This window comes from Pelobates fuscus, chromosome 2 (assembly GCF_036172605.1).
Source record: "Pelobates fuscus isolate aPelFus1 chromosome 2, aPelFus1.pri, whole genome shotgun sequence".
In the NCBI taxonomy this organism is placed as follows: domain Eukaryota; kingdom Metazoa; phylum Chordata; class Amphibia; order Anura; family Pelobatidae; genus Pelobates; species Pelobates fuscus.
Genome location: NC_086318.1, coordinates 31098270 through 31116510, shown reverse-complemented (window position 1 = coordinate 31116510; position 18241 = coordinate 31098270). Strand labels below are relative to the sequence as shown.

Genomic DNA, 18241 nt, shown 5'->3' with positions numbered 1-18241 from the left:
TAATTGTCACTTCCTTCTGGTGTTTCACATTGCTCACTGCATCCTTAAGGTAAGGGGCAAATCGACAGATGTACAGATACACATGCTGGCACATCAAATATTTGCAGAGCTGTTAAAACAATTTCTTTCCTGTCGCCAGGGTTTGTTGACTAATTACTGGCCTCAGGGCTCTGTTTCTGAAACTCGATTACTGTATAAATATATTTATTAATGTGCTCACTGCAGCCTGTTTAGTTGGATTAACATTTGCCAGGGTTGTCGTGAGTATATATTATGCGTGTTTTAAGGTAGTACTGGGAGAGGTGTCCCTGTTGTAAAAGATCAGTCTTACATTCACTATATGTATTTGTGTGTCTGTTTACATATTTACCTTATCATACATGTAAGATTATATTTGTATACTTTTAGATTGTTACATTGAAAAAGGGCCGTATAAATTAGCTATATCAATTAATGGCGGGGCCGCAACTTCTGGCTTCTAACAGATGTTGTTTTTCTGTTGATGTCATTTTATTTCTGATTTTGGGTTTAATTGTTCTGAGCAGTCAGAAAATAAATTTGAGGGTCATTGTTTTAACATGGAAGCATGGCTGCTATTGTGTTTTTTTTGTTATCTCCTTGTATAGAATCCCCTGTAACATTAATCACCTTCGTGCTTGCTTGCTTTTGGCCGAGATGTTGTGCTTACAATTTGGGTTCTAAGATTATGAATTTTTATTTTTTTTATTTTTTTAGGTAGAAGAAGGTTGGTGGAGTGGAAGCCATGGTGGAAAATCTGGATTATTTCCATCAAACTTTGTGAAGGAGGTAGATACGGTCGATGATGGAGACAGTGTGGAACTTCCTGAAGAGCCAGGTAATTGTCTTCAAAATCATTGTACAAAAAAATTAAATGATGAATCTATGCAGTGACGTCTGAAAGACATTAACTCCAATAAACCCAAAAAATATTTCCTATCACACTTTCATATTTATGAAGTCTCTCTAGGTAACCTGGAATTGTGTTGGCCTTCCGTTTCACAGCAGCCATTTACTGAATGGGTCAACCACTCGGAGAATGAGATGTTCATTGTCTGAGTGTGAAGAGTTTTCGTTTATGTATTTATTTGTATTATTCATAGAGCGACAACAAATTACGCAGCACAGTATTGTTGGAACCTATATATACTACTCATACCTACTCTCCAAATCCACCTCCTTATTGTCTTTCTTCAAAATGCTGTGCCAGCTTGACGCCCACTTAGAAACATAATTTGTAACCAGTAGAGGTGTATAAGTCACTTGATTGCTACCAATAGAACAGTAAGGATAATTTACAGGTCCACCACCTGTCCGTGTCGGCATACCATAACAAATACATTGCCAAACATTTGGTAGGAACAGGATGAATTGCTGTGATATAAAAGGGTGGATGTTTTAGAATTTTTTTTATGTTTCTTAGATGACTTTCCCTTAGGGCTTTATGTTAATTAAATGCAGTCACTGTATATTGAAGAACAAAATTATTTTCTCTTCTTCTTGTTGGGGGGCTCGCCGTGGTGCTAGTATACATATTCTAATTCTTCTGTGTGTCAGAAATAGCAGTAAACATCGGACTTACGTTTTCTTTGTTTATTCTGCTTAAAATTACCAATATATAATAAAATAACTAAGTGTGTTACAGGATGATGGATGTTTAACAGGAGATGTTAAAGAAACACTATAGTGCCAGCACAAACATGGATTTCTGCCACTATGGTATTAAACCCATTACTTAGGTATCCAGCCCTCCTTGTATCATGTTGACACATTGTTTTTACTCACCTTTTCTCCCTGGCCATGCCAATCTCGCTGCGGCTGGCTCCACCTCTGAGATCACCGAACTTGATGATCTCAGCCAATCCAATGCTTTTGCATAGAAAAGCATTTGGAGGCGATTGCACATCTCGCCAAACAGCATCTCCTGAATTGAGTTGAATTGAATCGGTGTATCTCTACTGGGAACATTCAGCGCCTTCATACGGAACATGGAGAATTCCAGAATTCTCAGACAAAGAAATCCATGTGACTTATTGATACCATCTGTTTTTTATACTCAGTCAAGACACCCATTTGTGATGTTACTAGAATATGCAATATTCTATATACATGCTTTGAAACAAGCTGCTCGCTGTGCTGTGTAGCATTGGGCAAATATTTGCTCATCGAAAGCAGGAGCCTCACCTTACATACAGAAAATGCACAGCAGAGACTGTCGGTGAACAATGAATTTTTTACATTACTGATTAACTTTAAATTGTCAATGGCATACACATAAAACACGGACGACAGAAGGGGAAAATCAAACTGAAATGTTATTCATTTGTTTAACGGGACATTGCCAGGAAAATACAATTCGTACAACTTTTCACTTTATGCATTGGATTTTATTTTACGCATTGGTTTGCTCTTGCTAATTTTTTTTTTTTTTTTCACATCCATAAAGTTATTCAAATCACTGGGCACCCTAGTCAAACTGTAGACATGGGCAGCCCAGAAAATGCAAAGGCTGTAAAATCGTGATGACATTTTTTCCATTTTGATTGATATATATATTCTTCAGACTTACGTTTCCTTTAGGTTTATTCTGCTTACAGTTACTATTATATAATAAAATAACTAAGGATGTTACGGGATAATATATATAAAAATATATACCGTATATGCAAGTTCAGTAACATAAAATATTTATTTTTGCTAATTTCCCTAGGGAAGTAGTAGGGGGTTATGCTAAGATTCCGTACATATTTAATAATGTTTGTTCATGGACCAGGTGTAAAAGAGTACTTCCTGGCTCTGTAAAGATCAGAAAGACCGTCCTTCTCCTCCTTTCATATAAGTGCTTGCAGGCTTCCAGACCCCCTAGCTTATTTCATTATTGCCTATCTAACACTGAATACAACCTGGGTTAAAGGGATGCTCACTCACTGGTGAGTGGGGTTCAGTAGTGGCATCCAGAGCACCCTACCATACTCCCAATGCCATATTTTGTGCTCATTATAGACTTTTAACTTTTTTGGGCCACCCGATATAATGTTAAAGGAGAGACGGGAAGCCTAATTTGTATAATGACTAATTACGCAATGAGAATAGCCAGACAGAAGGGTTAAATCCGGTAAAAGAAACACATGAATGCTAGTATCCTGTTTTCATAGCTCTTTGTGCATACAATGGTTAACATTTGTTTTCTTATTCCTCTTAGTGGAACCTGTTGCTGTCAATGCCTCTCCTGCCTCACCTGTACAACCCCCTGGGAACGGGCTGGAAGCAGCTCTTTCGCCTGTGGCACAGCCAAAGAAAATCATGGGCGTTGGATTCGGAGACATTTTTAAAGAAGGGTCAGTGAAGCTAAAGACCAGGATACCAAATTCAGAACCGGAGATAAAAAAGCTTGAAAAAGTAAGTCAACAAACAGGTAAACGGTCTCTTTGCACTTGTCATTACTGTAGGTTGGAGTTTTGCATAGCTTATGGTACATGAAGCCCATGAAGCCCAATTCATCATATTCTCTATAGTTGCGGTGATTAAAAAATCACAGCATTTCTTGGTGATTTGTACAGGCTTTGTATGAGAGAGTGTTTTTGCCATATTCTGTTCATGCAAATATATGAACAAAATTACTTGTCAGGTTAATAGAAGTTACCAAATGGTGGCCATTATTTTGTATGTGTATTTCCCATAATTTCACATCCAATTTGGGCATGTTGCATCTTATAAACTCATCAACTTCAAGAATGAGAGAATGGGAGTTTGAATAGAAGTGTCAGTTCTTCCTGTATCTGTCCTGAAGAAAGTTCTAATGTATGAACTGAAACGCTGACCATCGGATTGTAACTTGTATTAATCTCTGTATTAAATTTCCCTCTATTTGACAAGTCCTCGAGTGCTGGCTTTGGAATATATATATATATATATATATAGATAGATAATATAATATTATTAGTTTTTTTTTAACTGAATGTTGCAGCAACACTTAGTTTATTTTTAATTTTTTGTGCATTTTTAAGGGAGAGAGATGGAATGCTTCCTTAACTGAAACTAGTCCGTTTGCTATTTTTAACCCCGCGTAGATCTAGATAGATAGTCACACATTCCGATTGTGTTTGAAGAAACAAAACCACAAAAAATCTACCTATCCTTTTTGGGAAATTCCCACGGCTTTGCAGATCACACGTTAGCAAGAATTTAATGCTCTCAGAGTGGTTTAAAGGGCCAGGTCACATCCATAAAGCGCTTCAGCTTGCTATTTCTATTTCTGTTAGAAATCAGCACTTTTTTTTAAAAATAATGAAACAACCCCCTGGCTGTCAATCAAGCTGCCAGGAAGATTTCTTACTGCTTCTGTTATCTTCCCTGAGCTAGCTAAAGTCTCAGGCGCCCTCTACTTAAGCATGCCTGCCTCCCATCCTGCATACCTCAAATCAGAATGCTGTGTAGCACGTGCATTAAGGGAAAGGGGAGGGCTTGGAAGGGATGCAATCATTAGAACTGCAGCTTTTGCAAACTGTTTTAATATATGCCACCAATGAATGAATGCATGTATGTATTCATTGGGGTATATCTACAAAATAAAGATTTAATATATATTTTTTTTCTCTCATTTGGACAGTGAGTGTTCCTTTAAGCGCAATGACCATAAAAATATTTTTTTGTAAACTTTGCACTAGTAATTTTAGAAAGAAGAGCGTTATGTATAAACCGAGCACAAAGCCCTGACAAACATACATGTAGCCCAGTTCTTGTAAATTAAAGGGATTTTATAGTGTAAGGAATGTAAATCTGTATACAGAGAGCAGAAATATAGCTTGTTCTGGGGTGATGGTATAGTTACTACAGCTTTTGAAAATGGCTACAGCTTTATGTAAAGGAGAATTTAGGGAGGTGAGTGCAAAGGAGCGCCTAGCATCAAAAATGATACTCGTACTCAGAATGGAACGTAGGCAGTGGAAACCTTAGATAAAGCATTGACACCCTGACAGGTTGTTTTCTGTACAAAATGCACTCGCCCACATTCTTTGCAATAGACAGGGAAATTACCAAGTGATGGGAGAGTTCTATCTCAGTCTATTTTTATAACTAAATACACGTGCTTCAATATATTTAGAAAATGAAACTGGCTTGTGCATTTTAATTATTTTCAGTGTTTAACTTGTATAATAGTGACAGATGACCTTAGCACTGTTCATGCATTGTACGTGATGCTCCACCCTGCCGTTTACTTTGTTCTTGTTAAATGGAAGAAAATCTATGCCTTTTACAAATCACATAGATGGCAGGGTCACATTCGTGTGTATATATACGATTGTGTTTATATACTATGCTTGTGAAATCACCAGCAACTGTCTCATTTTTGAACACTTATTTGTAACTTGTTCCACTCAAAACATGATCCCTGGGACTTGATGGAGCTGCTGCCCATTCATCTGTCGTGCCCCAGCATAATGCAAACTGCATCTAACAGGTGCCCTGTGGGAATTGTGGGATACAATCGCACCATTTTGGGGTGAGGCTCTCCATCCTTAAAGGACCACTATAGTGCCAGGAAAACAAACTTGTTTTCCTCGCATTATAGTGTTAATAGGTCACCCCCTACCCCCACCTTTAAGGGGTTAAAGGCTTACCTTTCTCCAGCGCCGGGCTCCCTCGGCACTGGGGACTCTTCTCCCTCTTCTGCCGAATGCGCATGCACAGCAAGAGCTGCTCGCGCGCATTCAGCCAGTCCATAGGAAAGCATTCTCAATGCTTTCCTATGGACACTGGCGTCTTCACTGAAAATCACAGTGAGAAGCGCGGAAGCGCCTCTAGCGCCCGTCAATGAGACAGCCACTAGAGGCTGGATTAACCCCATTGTAAGCATAGCAGTTTCTCTGAATCTATGTTTACAGCATGCAGGGTTAACCCTAGATGGACCTGGCACCCAGACCACTTCATTAAGCTGAAGTGGTCTGGGTGCCTATAGTGGTCCTTTAAGTGCAGTCTTTAAAGCTGAATGCAAATTCCAGGAATATCATCATAAAAAAAACAAAAACAAAAAAAACAAAGCACCTAGAACTTCATCTATATATTGGCCAACGGTTTGGCCGTAACAATGTGCAGATGAAAATGTTATGTCTAAAATGACTTGGCGTCACTTGAGAGCGCATGACGTGTACCCATTAAACCGTATTCATCTACGCTGTTAATACAAAACTGTTTAAAGAGGACAAAGCCATGTCATTCTAAATAGAACTGGTAAAATATTACACATTTTTACCATTTAAATAGAAACTGGTTAAATACAAACCAGTGCTATTTAAAGGACCACTATAGGCACCCAGACCAATTCAGCTTAATGAGGTGGTCTGGGTGCCTGGTCCAGCTAGATTTAACCCTTTTTTATATAAACATAGCAGTTTCAGAGAAACTGCTATGTTTATATTAGGGTTAAGCCAGCCTCTAGTGGCTGTCTCATTGACAGCCGCTAGAGGGCTTGCGTGCTTCTCACTCTGAAAATCACAGCGAGAAGACGCAAGCGTCCAAAGGAAAGCATTGTAATGCTTTCCTATGAGACTGGCTGAATGCGTGTGCGGCTCCTGCCGCGCATGCGCATTCAGCCGAGGAGGAGGAGAGCTCCCCGCCCGGCACTGGAAAAAGAGGTAAGTTTAACCCCTTCCACTCCATCCAGCCCGGCGGATGGGGGCACCCTCAGGGCACTAGTGCCAGGAAACAGAGTATGTTTTCCTGGCACTATAGTGGTCCTTTAAATAGGACCATAAGGCTGTATCTATACTTTTATAATAAGAGCAGTTAAAAACTGGTTAAAGAGGATTTAAAGGCCATTTAAATCAAACTGGTTAAAGATTACAAAGGTAGAAAGGAGAGTCTGTCACTCAAGATAGTCAATATAACTATGCGTAATAGAGTGAGTAAGGCAGTAGAAAAATATAAAAATATAATACTTTATTGATTCACAAATAGGTAAAATCCCGTCTTGGTATATTTGCATATTACTGTGACTTGCCATGCAGTTGGTGCACCCTTGCAAGCTACATCTTAAACTGACTACTCCTAGGATCAGAATTTTCTGTCTGCCGCTTTACAGTATCTAGTGCATGGTTATGTTTCTACCCGCCACACATCGTTATTTTCTCAGTCTCGTGAGCCTTTTTTGAACACTGATGTAGGTTCCTTAGCAGCTCCGGACCGATACATATATATCTTGGAATATATTCCTTGCGCAGAGACTTAATAATAGCCATCCCTTTCCTGCATTTGTTGCATGTGTTCAATCTCGTATACATTGTTACGTTCTCAGTCTCGCGAGCCTTTTGAACATTGCTAGTGTCTCATCAGCAGCTCGAGCCTGACACACTTATATCAACTTTGGCAACATTTGGCGCAGATACTTTCAGGCAACTACTGGATCTCTATCCAGGATCTACTCTTCCTACCTATTGTTCTAGGCCTTTAGCACTTTCTATAGCCTAGTTTTATTATTCCCTCTTCCCTCCCCCTTATATATTTATTTTTCCCTTCCACTGACTACGGTCGCATATATTGCATCAGACTGTTGGCTATGGCTAGGGCTATATGATTATGTATTTGTTTGTGCTCATTCTTTACCTATTTGTGAATCAATAAAGTATTATATTTTTATATTTTTCTACTGCCTTACTCACTCTATTACGCATAGTTATATTGACTATCTTGAGTGACAGACTCTCCTTTCTCCCTTTGTCTATCCACTTCATTAGGGTTACCCCCTTGTCTGTCCTCTTGGACAAATCATTACCTGGCCAACTTGTTTCTGTTTATGGTTAAAGATTACCTTTCCATATAATTCTGTAGTGAGTGTGTTCATATCTGTTCAAAGTGTTTACTGTTATTTTATGTTTGTCTTTCAGCCATTACCCACCACACCTTCTGGTACAAAATTATCTCACACTCTAAGTTCAGAGTTTTCAAGAACAGAAACAGACGGCAAGAATAAAGGTACAAGTTAATTAGTCAATTATAACTTATACTGTCGGCAGAATTTTTTTGTTAAAGAATTGTAAAATCTGTATTAAAAAACAAAAAAAAACAAAAATGTACCCTGCAGAAAATACATAAGGTATTCTAGGATGGCAGATTGGCAGCCCTACTGGGGAAGTATTATCGCTGCAGATTGTTTACAAATCGCTGGTATTATAAACCTCTCTGGCCTTTTAAAAAAAACTTTTATAGTTGAATTTTAGTTTTCTTTATTTTACTTTGTTTGGTGTTTATCCTGTAATTACTTTGCAATTCTTAGATTTTTAGTTAGTGACCTAAGGACTGGAAGGGGATTATAAAGCCATCAGCCAATCAGAAGATAGTATTTTTCCAAGTTAAAACATATAATTACCAAACATTCAACTGTACATAGATGCAGTCATTTCTTTTTTGATGGAGCACAATTTTACTAATCCCAAGTACTGCTAATTTTTACATCCTTTCTTAATTTTTTCTTTTTTTTTTTTTTACAAATTGATGTTATAAGCGATGTTATTTGATGGTATTAGAGGGACACTATAGTCACCTGAACAACTTCAGCTTAATGAGGTTGTTCAGGTGAGAACTATAGCTCACTGCAGCCTTTTTCATGTTAACACTGTATTTTATGAGAAAATACAGTGTTTACATCGAAAGCTAGGAACACCTCCAGTTGCAGTCACTCAGAGTGAACCAGAGGGACTTCTGAGTTGATGGAGGCATAATATGCCTCCATCCACTAAGATCTGCTGTCAGCAGAGCACAGGGCAGCTCTGTGCACAGCATCCTGTGATTCAGTATCTCCTCCCACTGCATGCAGACACTAAACTTTCCTCATAGACATGCATTAATTCAATTAATCTCTATGAGGAGATGCTGATTGGCCAGGGCTGTGTTTGAATCATGCTGGCTCTGCCCCTCATCTGCCTCCGTGCTAATCCTGTGGGGAAGCAGCAGACTGATTGTTTTTCCTGAGTCTAACAGCATGCAGATTGACAGCTTCTGGCTTGAATACAGTAAGATTTTTACTATATTTATGGAGGCATGAGGAGCCCAGGGGGGCTATATGGTCTTGTTAACACTATAGGGTCAAGAATACATGTAGTTGCACTGGTGACTATAGTGTCCCTTTAAATTTCAAGTGCAACTTAATGTCCCTTTAAATTTCAAGTGATTCTTAATTAAAGTAAAATCCCATCACTGCTTTTTATTTAAAATCTATAACTATTATAGTTTTTTGTTTTTTTTCTGATATGGTCAAACTGTCTCTATTTCTGAGTGCTGATCCTTAAACTGATACAATCTAGTGAGGAAATTACTAACGCTATATATCGTTATAATGTTGCATTTCTTTTTTTTTTCTAGCCAAAGAGACTTGCAGAGCAATGTATTCCTACGAGGGAGTAAATGACGACGAACTTTCCTTTAAGGAAGGTGATATAATCCATCTATTAAGTAAAGTAAGTTGTATGTCTGTTCTAGCATTTGCTGTCATGACATAGAACAGGCTTAGACGGAGTACCCTGCAGTTACATAGTACTTTCATGCAGGGATTGATGTTCAGCTGTAAAAGGATATTCTGTAGTGAGTTTGTCAGCCGCATTGCTCATGCATAGTTAGTATTCCAGCTTTATCAATGCCAATTTCATCCAGCCTGCAAGGTGGTGATTGGATGACGGTGATTGGGTGGATTGGTTCAGCAATGCCATCCTGCTTGAAGGAAATTGTCATGGATAAGGTGGGCAAGGAGAGGACAGTCTCTGGGTTTTGTGGAACAGTGTGGAATTAAAGGGTTTACTTCAAGGACCACCATGGCCATTTCATTGATTTGAAGTGGTCATAGTACTTGCAATCTGTATATTCTGCTTATCGATATGAAAATGGAAAATGTTTTTTGGCTGCTTTTTACACTTTAACCTGATACATCACACCCATAGACTTTAGACCAGTAGACTGTAGTGGCTATGTAGCTTAGAATTCTCCTTACAATGTTATTCCTATTTATTTCAATGGATGACAGGGTTAATAAAAGAAATAAAATAGGCCAGGCTGCCTCATTAAGTCACAGATGTACTGCAGCCTTTTTGGCACATACCAAATTCGTGCATAATCTTTGTCTATCATATGACCTTGCTGAAACAGATGTGAAAAAGCCTTGTTGTGAGACGGCAAGCATCTGATTTGAACTCTTGGCTAAGAGAAATATTTAACCCGTAGCACCCGTCCAGTCTAGCAAATCAGGATTGCAATCTTAGGGTTCACTCTGAGAAACCATAATAACTAATCACAATGGGTCCTCTGTACCTGGCTCCATGCGCACAGTTCCTTTTTAAGAATGCACTTTCAGTGATTGATACCAAACATGGAATGTGGACTTCTCTTTTTCTTTCCAAATTGTGCACATTGACATTACATGTTACCCCGGGGACATCGCTCACTTTCCACCCCCGTTTCTAAAACCGAACCTGTGCCATTATAGTGCAGGTCTGTGTTTGGCCCATGAGAAAACATTGTGCGCCACCTTGTTTGTAAACTTATGTCAATAAATTGCACCTCAGTTGCAATATGATGAGCTTAACTGTGCCTTGAGACTAAACTATATAAAGATTTATTGGAAAAACTCCGACCCAAAAAACAAAATGAGAGGCTCCTGACTGGCAGAACCTCTTCTGATCTCGGATCTGCAGCTAACCATGATCAAATGGAAACATATTTATAGCAATCACTGACAGGCAGCCAAGATAGAGGCGCCTAGTGGCAGGATATAGGAGTAGTGTAGTTTTCCACATTTCACTTTTGTTTTCAGACCTCATCAAAACATATTCGTTAAATGTAGGGAACCAGTGAACATACCAAAATCTTGAGAAGTGATGGCTCCCCTTTAAATGTAAAGCTGTGTTTATTAAATCGGAGACTTCCAGCATCTAAAAATATCTTCCTGGCCTTAAATGAAAAACTAAAATGAAAGATATAACTTCTCAAACCCTCACAATCCCGTCATAACTGAAGTGGTACAGACCACATTATAGAAAATCTATTCCAGTGTGTATAATTACAAATCCCATGTTTCAGATAAATGGCACATTTTTCTTTAGGTGAAATAAATTGTCAATCTGCTCAGTAATTTTACTTTTTTATGCTGTTAAATCTTATAATATATTAGTGGGTTTACTTAAGCTGTGAGTGTGATCTCACTCATACTGGGTCGGTGTTAGAATTTTAGCTTACTTTTCCTATTTTTATTTTTTATTTTTTATTAATCACGTTTTATTGAATTATACAGGTATATATAATTTGGGCGCGCAGGCCCGCAGAAAAAGCGTAAGATATAATGAACAGGATCAATATAGTAAGAACATAACACTACATGATACATATTGTAGAGTGTAAACATTGGCTGTGGCAGGCTCAGGTAGCAGTAGAGCGGCAGTGTCAGGTGATGCCTCGTACCCTCTCGGGAGGTGTAGCATCATAGCACTTGTTAGGTATGTTAGTCACCAGGGTCAATCAACTGCGGGCTAGTGCTGTGCGGGTAGATTTAGAGGCAGCTGAGCCTTGGGTTCATGTGTGTTTTAGTGAGATGTATGAGAGTGTGTTGTGGTGCAGTGTGTCGGTGTGTGGTAGAACCCAAATGGGTTCGGTGTTGTCGATGTTGTTGAGAGGGAGTGGTGCTGTGCGGTCGAGGAATATACAAGGGGCAGAGCGGGATTAACGGGTTGGTGTAGTAGTGTTAAGGGGCCCCATCAATAGTCGAGTTGGTTCCGATCTCGTAAGGTCCGGTGTAAGTTCTATTTGGGTAGCCAGATAGTGTTAGGGTGTGTAAGTCCCGTATGCGGTCATCAGTGGGTCTCGTGTCGCCCCGAGGGTCAAGGTGTGAGGTGTGTCTGATTCGTTCTTATCCAGTCACTGCTATTCTATCTATCGTGGGTAGACTGTCCGCAGTTGCTGTGTCAGTGCGTTGGGTGTCTTGTAGTTGATAGATTCATGGTCATGAGGTCGCCCCCTAGCACGAGTGTGGGCAGTTCATGGGTGTGGGCCAGTCGGCCGGTCCCATGCGCGTGGATGTGGATCTTAAGAGCGTTCCTATCGTTGTGGGTTAGTTGTGATAGTGTATACGTCTTACCAGTGAGATGCGGGCGGTCCGTGAAGTGTGGTGGCAGCCGTCGCCAGCTGGTTAGGGTTGCTGTAGGTCATATGAGTGTAAGGTTGGTGGTACTCGAGGGCTGCGCCGCACCCCGGGCCCGGCCCCCCCCCCGGCAGGCCCCCCCTATGGTCGCATCCGAAAGACGGGCCATGGTGCCCAGACAGCCGCGCATTTTGCCTCCCTGCCCGTCAGTTCCGCCTGAAGTGATTCCGCTGCTCTGATGTCATCGACCCTGTGGATCCACTCGTCCCTGGTGGGGGTATCTGTTGTCCTCCAGTGTATCGGGATAAGCGACTTGGCCGCATTCAGAAGATGGCGTAGGACCGACCTCTTGTAGGCAGCTATTGAGTGAGTGGATATGTGCAGTAGGGCCAGTTCCGCCGACCATTCGGTGTCCTCTCCGAGGATCAGGTGAATATCTGATTCAATTTGTTCCCAGAACGGTGCGATGAGTCTACAGTCCCACCAGATGTGCAGTAGGGTCCCGTTTTCTTCCAGGCACCTCCAGCACGTTGGTGGTGTGGTAGGGAAGATCCTATGTAGTAGTACTGGTGTTCTATACCACATTGATATCAGCTTGTAATTTACTTCCTGATAGCGAGAGCTAGAGGAGCTCTTATGTTGCCATATTAGAGCTGTCTCCCATTGTGTCTGGGTGAAGGTCTTGTTCATGGCCCATTCCCATCGTCGTTGGAAGGCATTGGTACCTGTTGTGGGCTCGGTCAGCAGGTATTGGTAGAGATTCGAGATGGTCCTTTCAAGCGGTGTACCTCGAGTGCAGAGATTCTCATACCGTGTCAGTTCCCTCTGTAGTTTGTCTTTGTGAGGTAAAGATGCTAAGAAGTGTTTCAATTGGATATATCGGAGAGTGGACATCAGGGATCGTTGGCGGCCTTCTAGCAGTGTGTTCAGTGGTTTTAGGGCGCCGTCCTGGGTGACCTTCCGTATCGGGATGTAGTCCTCGTCCCCCAGAAATTTCCAGGCTTCCGTGGGCAATCCCCCCCCATGTTGGGGTTATAGGCAATCGGCATCAGGGGGCTCGGGGTCGGGGATATCCCGGGTGTCTCCCTGAGGCTCTCCCATGAGAGTAGTGTGTGTGCCACCGGGCCCTCGGCCTGTCTCCTGCTGCCCCTCGTCGCCCGTCTCTGCCATACCGACGCCTTCAGCTTTGCTGGGTTGCCCTCCCTGTCCAGGTCCACCCATTGTTTGTCTGTGGTAGTCTCGTGCCATTCGAGGATACGCTGTAGCGTTGCCGCCTGGTGATATTTTTTAAAGTCCGGCAACGCCAAGCCCCCCCTGTGTCTGGGTAGGCACAGTAGGTCATGGCGCAGCCTGGATCTTTCCCCTCTCCATATGTAGTGGATGACCGCCGATTTGAGTCTCGAGAAGAATGTTGATGGCAAGGCTATGGGTGTGGTTTGGAACAGGTAGAGGACCCTCGGGAGCACGTTCATTTTGAGGACCGCTACGCGGCCGTGCCATGTAATGTGCGAGTGCGCCCACCGCTTCAGGTCCAGTTCGATCTTCTCTAGGAGCGATGTGAAGTTAAGTTCATAGATGTCTTGTGGGTCCGAGGGGATCCAGATCCCTAGGTATTTCATCGCCTTTGTACACCAGCGGAAGGGGAATAGAGGGCCCAGGGCCTCGTAATCCGCCGGCTGGGTTGTAATGTTGAGTGCCTCGCATTTTGCTAGGTTCAATTTGAATCCCGAGATCTGGCCGAATTTGTCTATTTCGGAGAGTATGCAGGGCAGTGTGATCCGTGGTTGGGAGACAAAGAATAGGAGATCATCCGCATATGCGGCTACTTTATGTTCCGTGCCTTGCCATGAGTATCCATGTATATCCAGGCGTTTTCGGATCGCTTGTAGGAGTGGCTCCAGGGACAGGGCGAACAGGAGAGGCGACAAGGGGCAACCCTGTCTGGTACCATTCGCGATGCTAAAGTTAGTGGTTAGCGCTCCATTGACCCGTACTGACGCCCTTGGGGAGCTGTATAGGGCCGAGATCCAAGCCATAGTCCGCTGTCCAACGCCCATATGCCGGAGAGTTCGGAACATATATGACCAGTCCACTCGGTCAAATGCCTTTTCCGCATCTGTTGATAATAGTAGGAGAGGTTTCTGGTATTTCCGTGCGTGATGTTGTATGGAAAACAGGCGTAGTGTACTGTCCCGTGCCTCACGGCCTGGGATAAATCCCGTCTGGTCTACATGGACAAGGTTCGGTAGGACTCTTTGGAGTCTAGTGGCTAGGACCTTCGTAAGGAGCTTTGTATCTACGTTCAGCAAGGAAATGGGGCGATAGCTACTGCATTGTTCTGGGTCCTTCCCAGGCTTAAGTATCACTGTAATAGTAGCCATTAGGGATTCCATGCCAAACTGTGCTCCCTCCGCCACTTTGTTAATAGCTTTAGTTAGCCACGGTAGTAATAGTGGGGCGAAGTGTTTGTAGTAACCCGTAGAGAATCCGTCCGGGCCCGGGGCCTTCCCCGTCTTCGTACCTTTAAGCGCCGCGGCTAGGTCGTCGGTTGTAATTAGCTCATCCAGTATGAGTGCCGCATCTGGGTTGATTCTCGTTTGGATGTTGTCCTGTAGGTATTGCCGTTCTCGTTGTTCCAGGTCTCGTCGGTGTGGTGGGTCCTGGGGTCGGTGTAGGTTATATAGCGAGGCATAGTATTCCCGAAACTCCCGCGCTATGTCCTCGGGGAATTGTGATGTGGTTCCCGAGGCCAGGCGAATCTTGCGTACCTGTGTGCGTGTTGATTCTCCTCGTAGTAGCCGTGCTAAGAATCTTCCCCCTTTGTTCGCGTGTGTATAGAAGAAGTTTTTCGATCTTTGAATCGAACGCAAGTGTCGTTGTGTGAGGAGAGTTGTCAGGTTGCGTCGGGCTTCTGTCAGTTCGGCATATGTTTCGACTAGTTGGGAGCGTTTGTGTTGGAGCTCGAGTCGTGAGATGGTGCCGTATAGGGCGGACATCGCCTGTGTGGTTTCCTTTAGTTTGCGGGTTGCGATACCGATAAGGGTGCCACGTAGGACACTCTTATGTGCTTCCCATACGGACACCGGGGATGTTCCGTCGGTCCCGTTTTCCTCAAAGTATTGTTCTAAGGTCCTAGAGATCTCAGTTCGCACCGCTAGGTCCTGGAGTAGGGATTCATTTAGGCGCCAGGACCGGATCGCCGGCTTGAATAACGGGGATTCCAATTCTATCTGGACCGAGCCGTGGTCAGACCATGTTGCCGGTTCAATGGATGCCTTTCTCAATCGCGATAGGCCTTCCTGTTTAATGAGAATGTAGTCAATCCGGGAGTAGCGGTTATGTATTATCGAGTAGTGCGTGTAGTCTCTGCTAGTGGGGTGTAACGTTCTCCAACAGTCGACCAAGGACAGTTCTCCCATTGACTTCCGTATGGATCTAATGTGGGTCTGAGGTAGGCTGCTGTGTCCCGTAGAGGAGTCTGTAAGTGGGTCCAGGGGGGCATTGAAATCACCTCCTACGATCAGGGCACCCTCCGAGAAGTCGTGCAGTTTACGCAGTGTTGTCCGTAGAAATCGTGCTTGCTTCGAATTGGGAGCATAGATAGATGCGAATGTGAATATTCTATCAGCTATCAGTCCTTTGAGGAAAAGGAAACGGCCCTGGTCGTCCGTCAACCTGTCCAGTTCTTGAAACCCCAGGTCGGCAGCTATGAGTATCGCTACCCCTGCCCGTCGAGCCAGCGGGTGATTATTACAGTAGCTGATCGGATAGTAGGCGTTGCGGAGCTTGGGCGCCGCGTCGTCTCGAAAGTGGGTTTCTTGGAGCATAGCGATCGAGATATGTTTTCGCCTCAACGTCCTCAGTAGATGGGAGCGCCGTTCCGGCATGTTCAGGCCTCTGCAGTTGAGCGTCATGACTGTCATTGGGGAGCTTTGGTATGCCATGGTCTCGTCCGTTGCTAGATGTTTCCGACCTCAGGGGGTCCACCCAGGCGGCACAAGACTCCCAGCCGACGGCGCAGCCCAGCGAGGGTATGTGTGTAGCGCTGTCCTATGGGTGTCCGTGTGTCCGGTCGGAGTTTATGTAGGAGGTCGTGTGAGTGTCAAGTGGTCTCGTTAATCGTCCGTCGCGTCCCCGACTTTTCCCCTGTGGTGTCGATGTTCAGTTCTTTCGTGCGTGGGAGTTAGTGTAGGTGTAAGGTAAGTAGTGTGGGTTGGGAAATTAAAATAGGGGTGGGCGAAGGGAGCCCCCCTGTGGGGAAGTATCCCCGGTGGATACATGTTAATTCTATCCTAGAGTCTCCTTCGAGAAGGAGTGACACTTACGCCTCGGCGCGAGTGACCAGGCGTCACCCCGATAACCAGATCGATAGGTGAGTGTGCCTGTGGCTCCGCCGAGATATGTGCGCAAGTGATTATGTAGAGCAATGACTGGGGTCGAAACGGAAAATAGTGAAGCGTATTTAAATGTGTAAACAGATAGGGGTCAACAGTACCCGCTCCAGCCGGTTCCTAGCCCGTATGTTGTTGATCATGGGAGATGTGGATGTACCTGAAGGTGTCCAATCCAGCAACATATACAAATGAAAATGAATCAATTAACAGTAATAACATTTGACATATATAAGGCCCTCAGCATCCTCCATTGGCCGTGTCGGCCACCGTTCATTTCTATCTAGTTTCCCAATTTGATTGTAAATGATACGTTCTGTCCCCCCTATCCCCCCCGCCCCGCCCCATGCGTCCCGTCAGCCCGAAACATTAGGTGTAGTGGAGCTTAAGTAGGTTATAGCAGCTCGTTCCCCACCCGTCCCACCCCCCATGTAGAGTGTCCTCGAGGGTGGGAGGGTCCACCGGGTGCCCGAATATAGTATGTGGGGGGGCGGGCCACATCCTCACGTTGGTCTCGGGGGGTATACGTGGCATAATGTTCGTAGTACAGTGAGTGGGGGTTATTGTGAAAAGGTAGTGGTAGCGGTGTGGGCTAACACCTGCTTCGTGGTTGTTGCGGTGATTCACTTCTCTAGGCCCGCCTCCCCCCCCCCAGTCTTTCGTGGCGAATGAGTGGATGCAAATTATGTCTCTGGGGACTTCCTCGATAGATCGAGGGCGCAGGGCCCTATGTGCTCTTTCATATCTGAGCGGTGGCAGGGTGTCACCAGGTAGGATGAGGCGGAATAACGCTGTTAGGGTGCTTTCAATGTCTTCTTCGCCTTCTGCCTCGGGCATACCGCGGACCCTAATATTGCATCTACGGCCGCGGTTGTCGAGGTCTTCGACTGATCTCCTCATTTGGAGCAGGAGATCGCCCTGTCTCGCTAAGGCAGTGTCGGTTGCCGTAATTCTGTGTGTTTGGGCCTCGTGGGAGTGTTCCAGGGCTTGTAGTCGGGTGCCCTGTGCCGTCACCTCCGTCCGGAGACCGGCCAGTTCCGCCCGCATTGCGTCCTGGATCGTGGTGGTCAGGACCAGGAGGTCTGCTTTCGTGGCCATCGTGGCCATTGCTGCTGATATTGTTCGGAGTTCTTCTCCGATGCCTTCCATTGTAGGTGCAGGGGTGCCGTCTCGCCCTGAGGGTTGTGCCGCCATGTTGGGGCCTTCGGCCTCATCGTGCATATCGGCCGGCGTTTGCAGGAAATCATCAATCGGACCGTGAGATTGGCTGGATTGTGAGTGTCTGGGGGTCCCAGAGGGGTCACCCCTACGGTTTCGTCCCATGAGTGCTAAAATTTGGCTTTAGTTTAGGGCTTTTGGAGAGCCGGTGGAGCGGAGCTCAGTGCTTATGCTGCCATCCCGGTCGACGTCCAAGCCACGCCCCCGCTTACTTTTCCTATAAATATAATTTATTTATAAACCACTCAACTTTGACTGCCGTTTTTAAAAGTTTGCAATGACATCCAACTTGGCATGGAACAAGGAGACTTAACTGAAACTATTTTTCTTGATTTTGCCAAGGCCTTTGACACGGCCTTTGACACAGTAGACCATGGCTTTCTTTTGCAAAAACTTAAAAACTCAGGCATTGGTGATCGTTCGCTAAGCTGGTTTCGATTGTTTCAGACCGATTGTAATATGTGGCCATTTCTGATAGCGCCTCCCTCTTGCAGTC

At 44.0% G+C, this 18241-nt stretch overlaps 1 protein-coding gene across 2 annotated transcripts in view; it reads left to right on the top strand.

Annotated features, from left to right (window-relative positions):
* The window catches only part of CD2AP (CD2 associated protein), a 118153-nt gene that overhangs the window by 68539 nt on the left and 31373 nt on the right, over window positions 1-18241 (top strand). For both annotated transcript variants that reach the window (XM_063442050.1, XM_063442052.1), the window contains 4 exons: window positions 740-856; window positions 3221-3417; window positions 7902-7989; window positions 9376-9470. In XM_063442050.1, the coding sequence (XP_063298120.1) occupies window positions 740-856; window positions 3221-3417; window positions 7902-7989; window positions 9376-9470 (497 nt within the window). The remainder of the gene's footprint in view (window positions 1-739; window positions 857-3220; window positions 3418-7901; window positions 7990-9375; window positions 9471-18241) is intronic.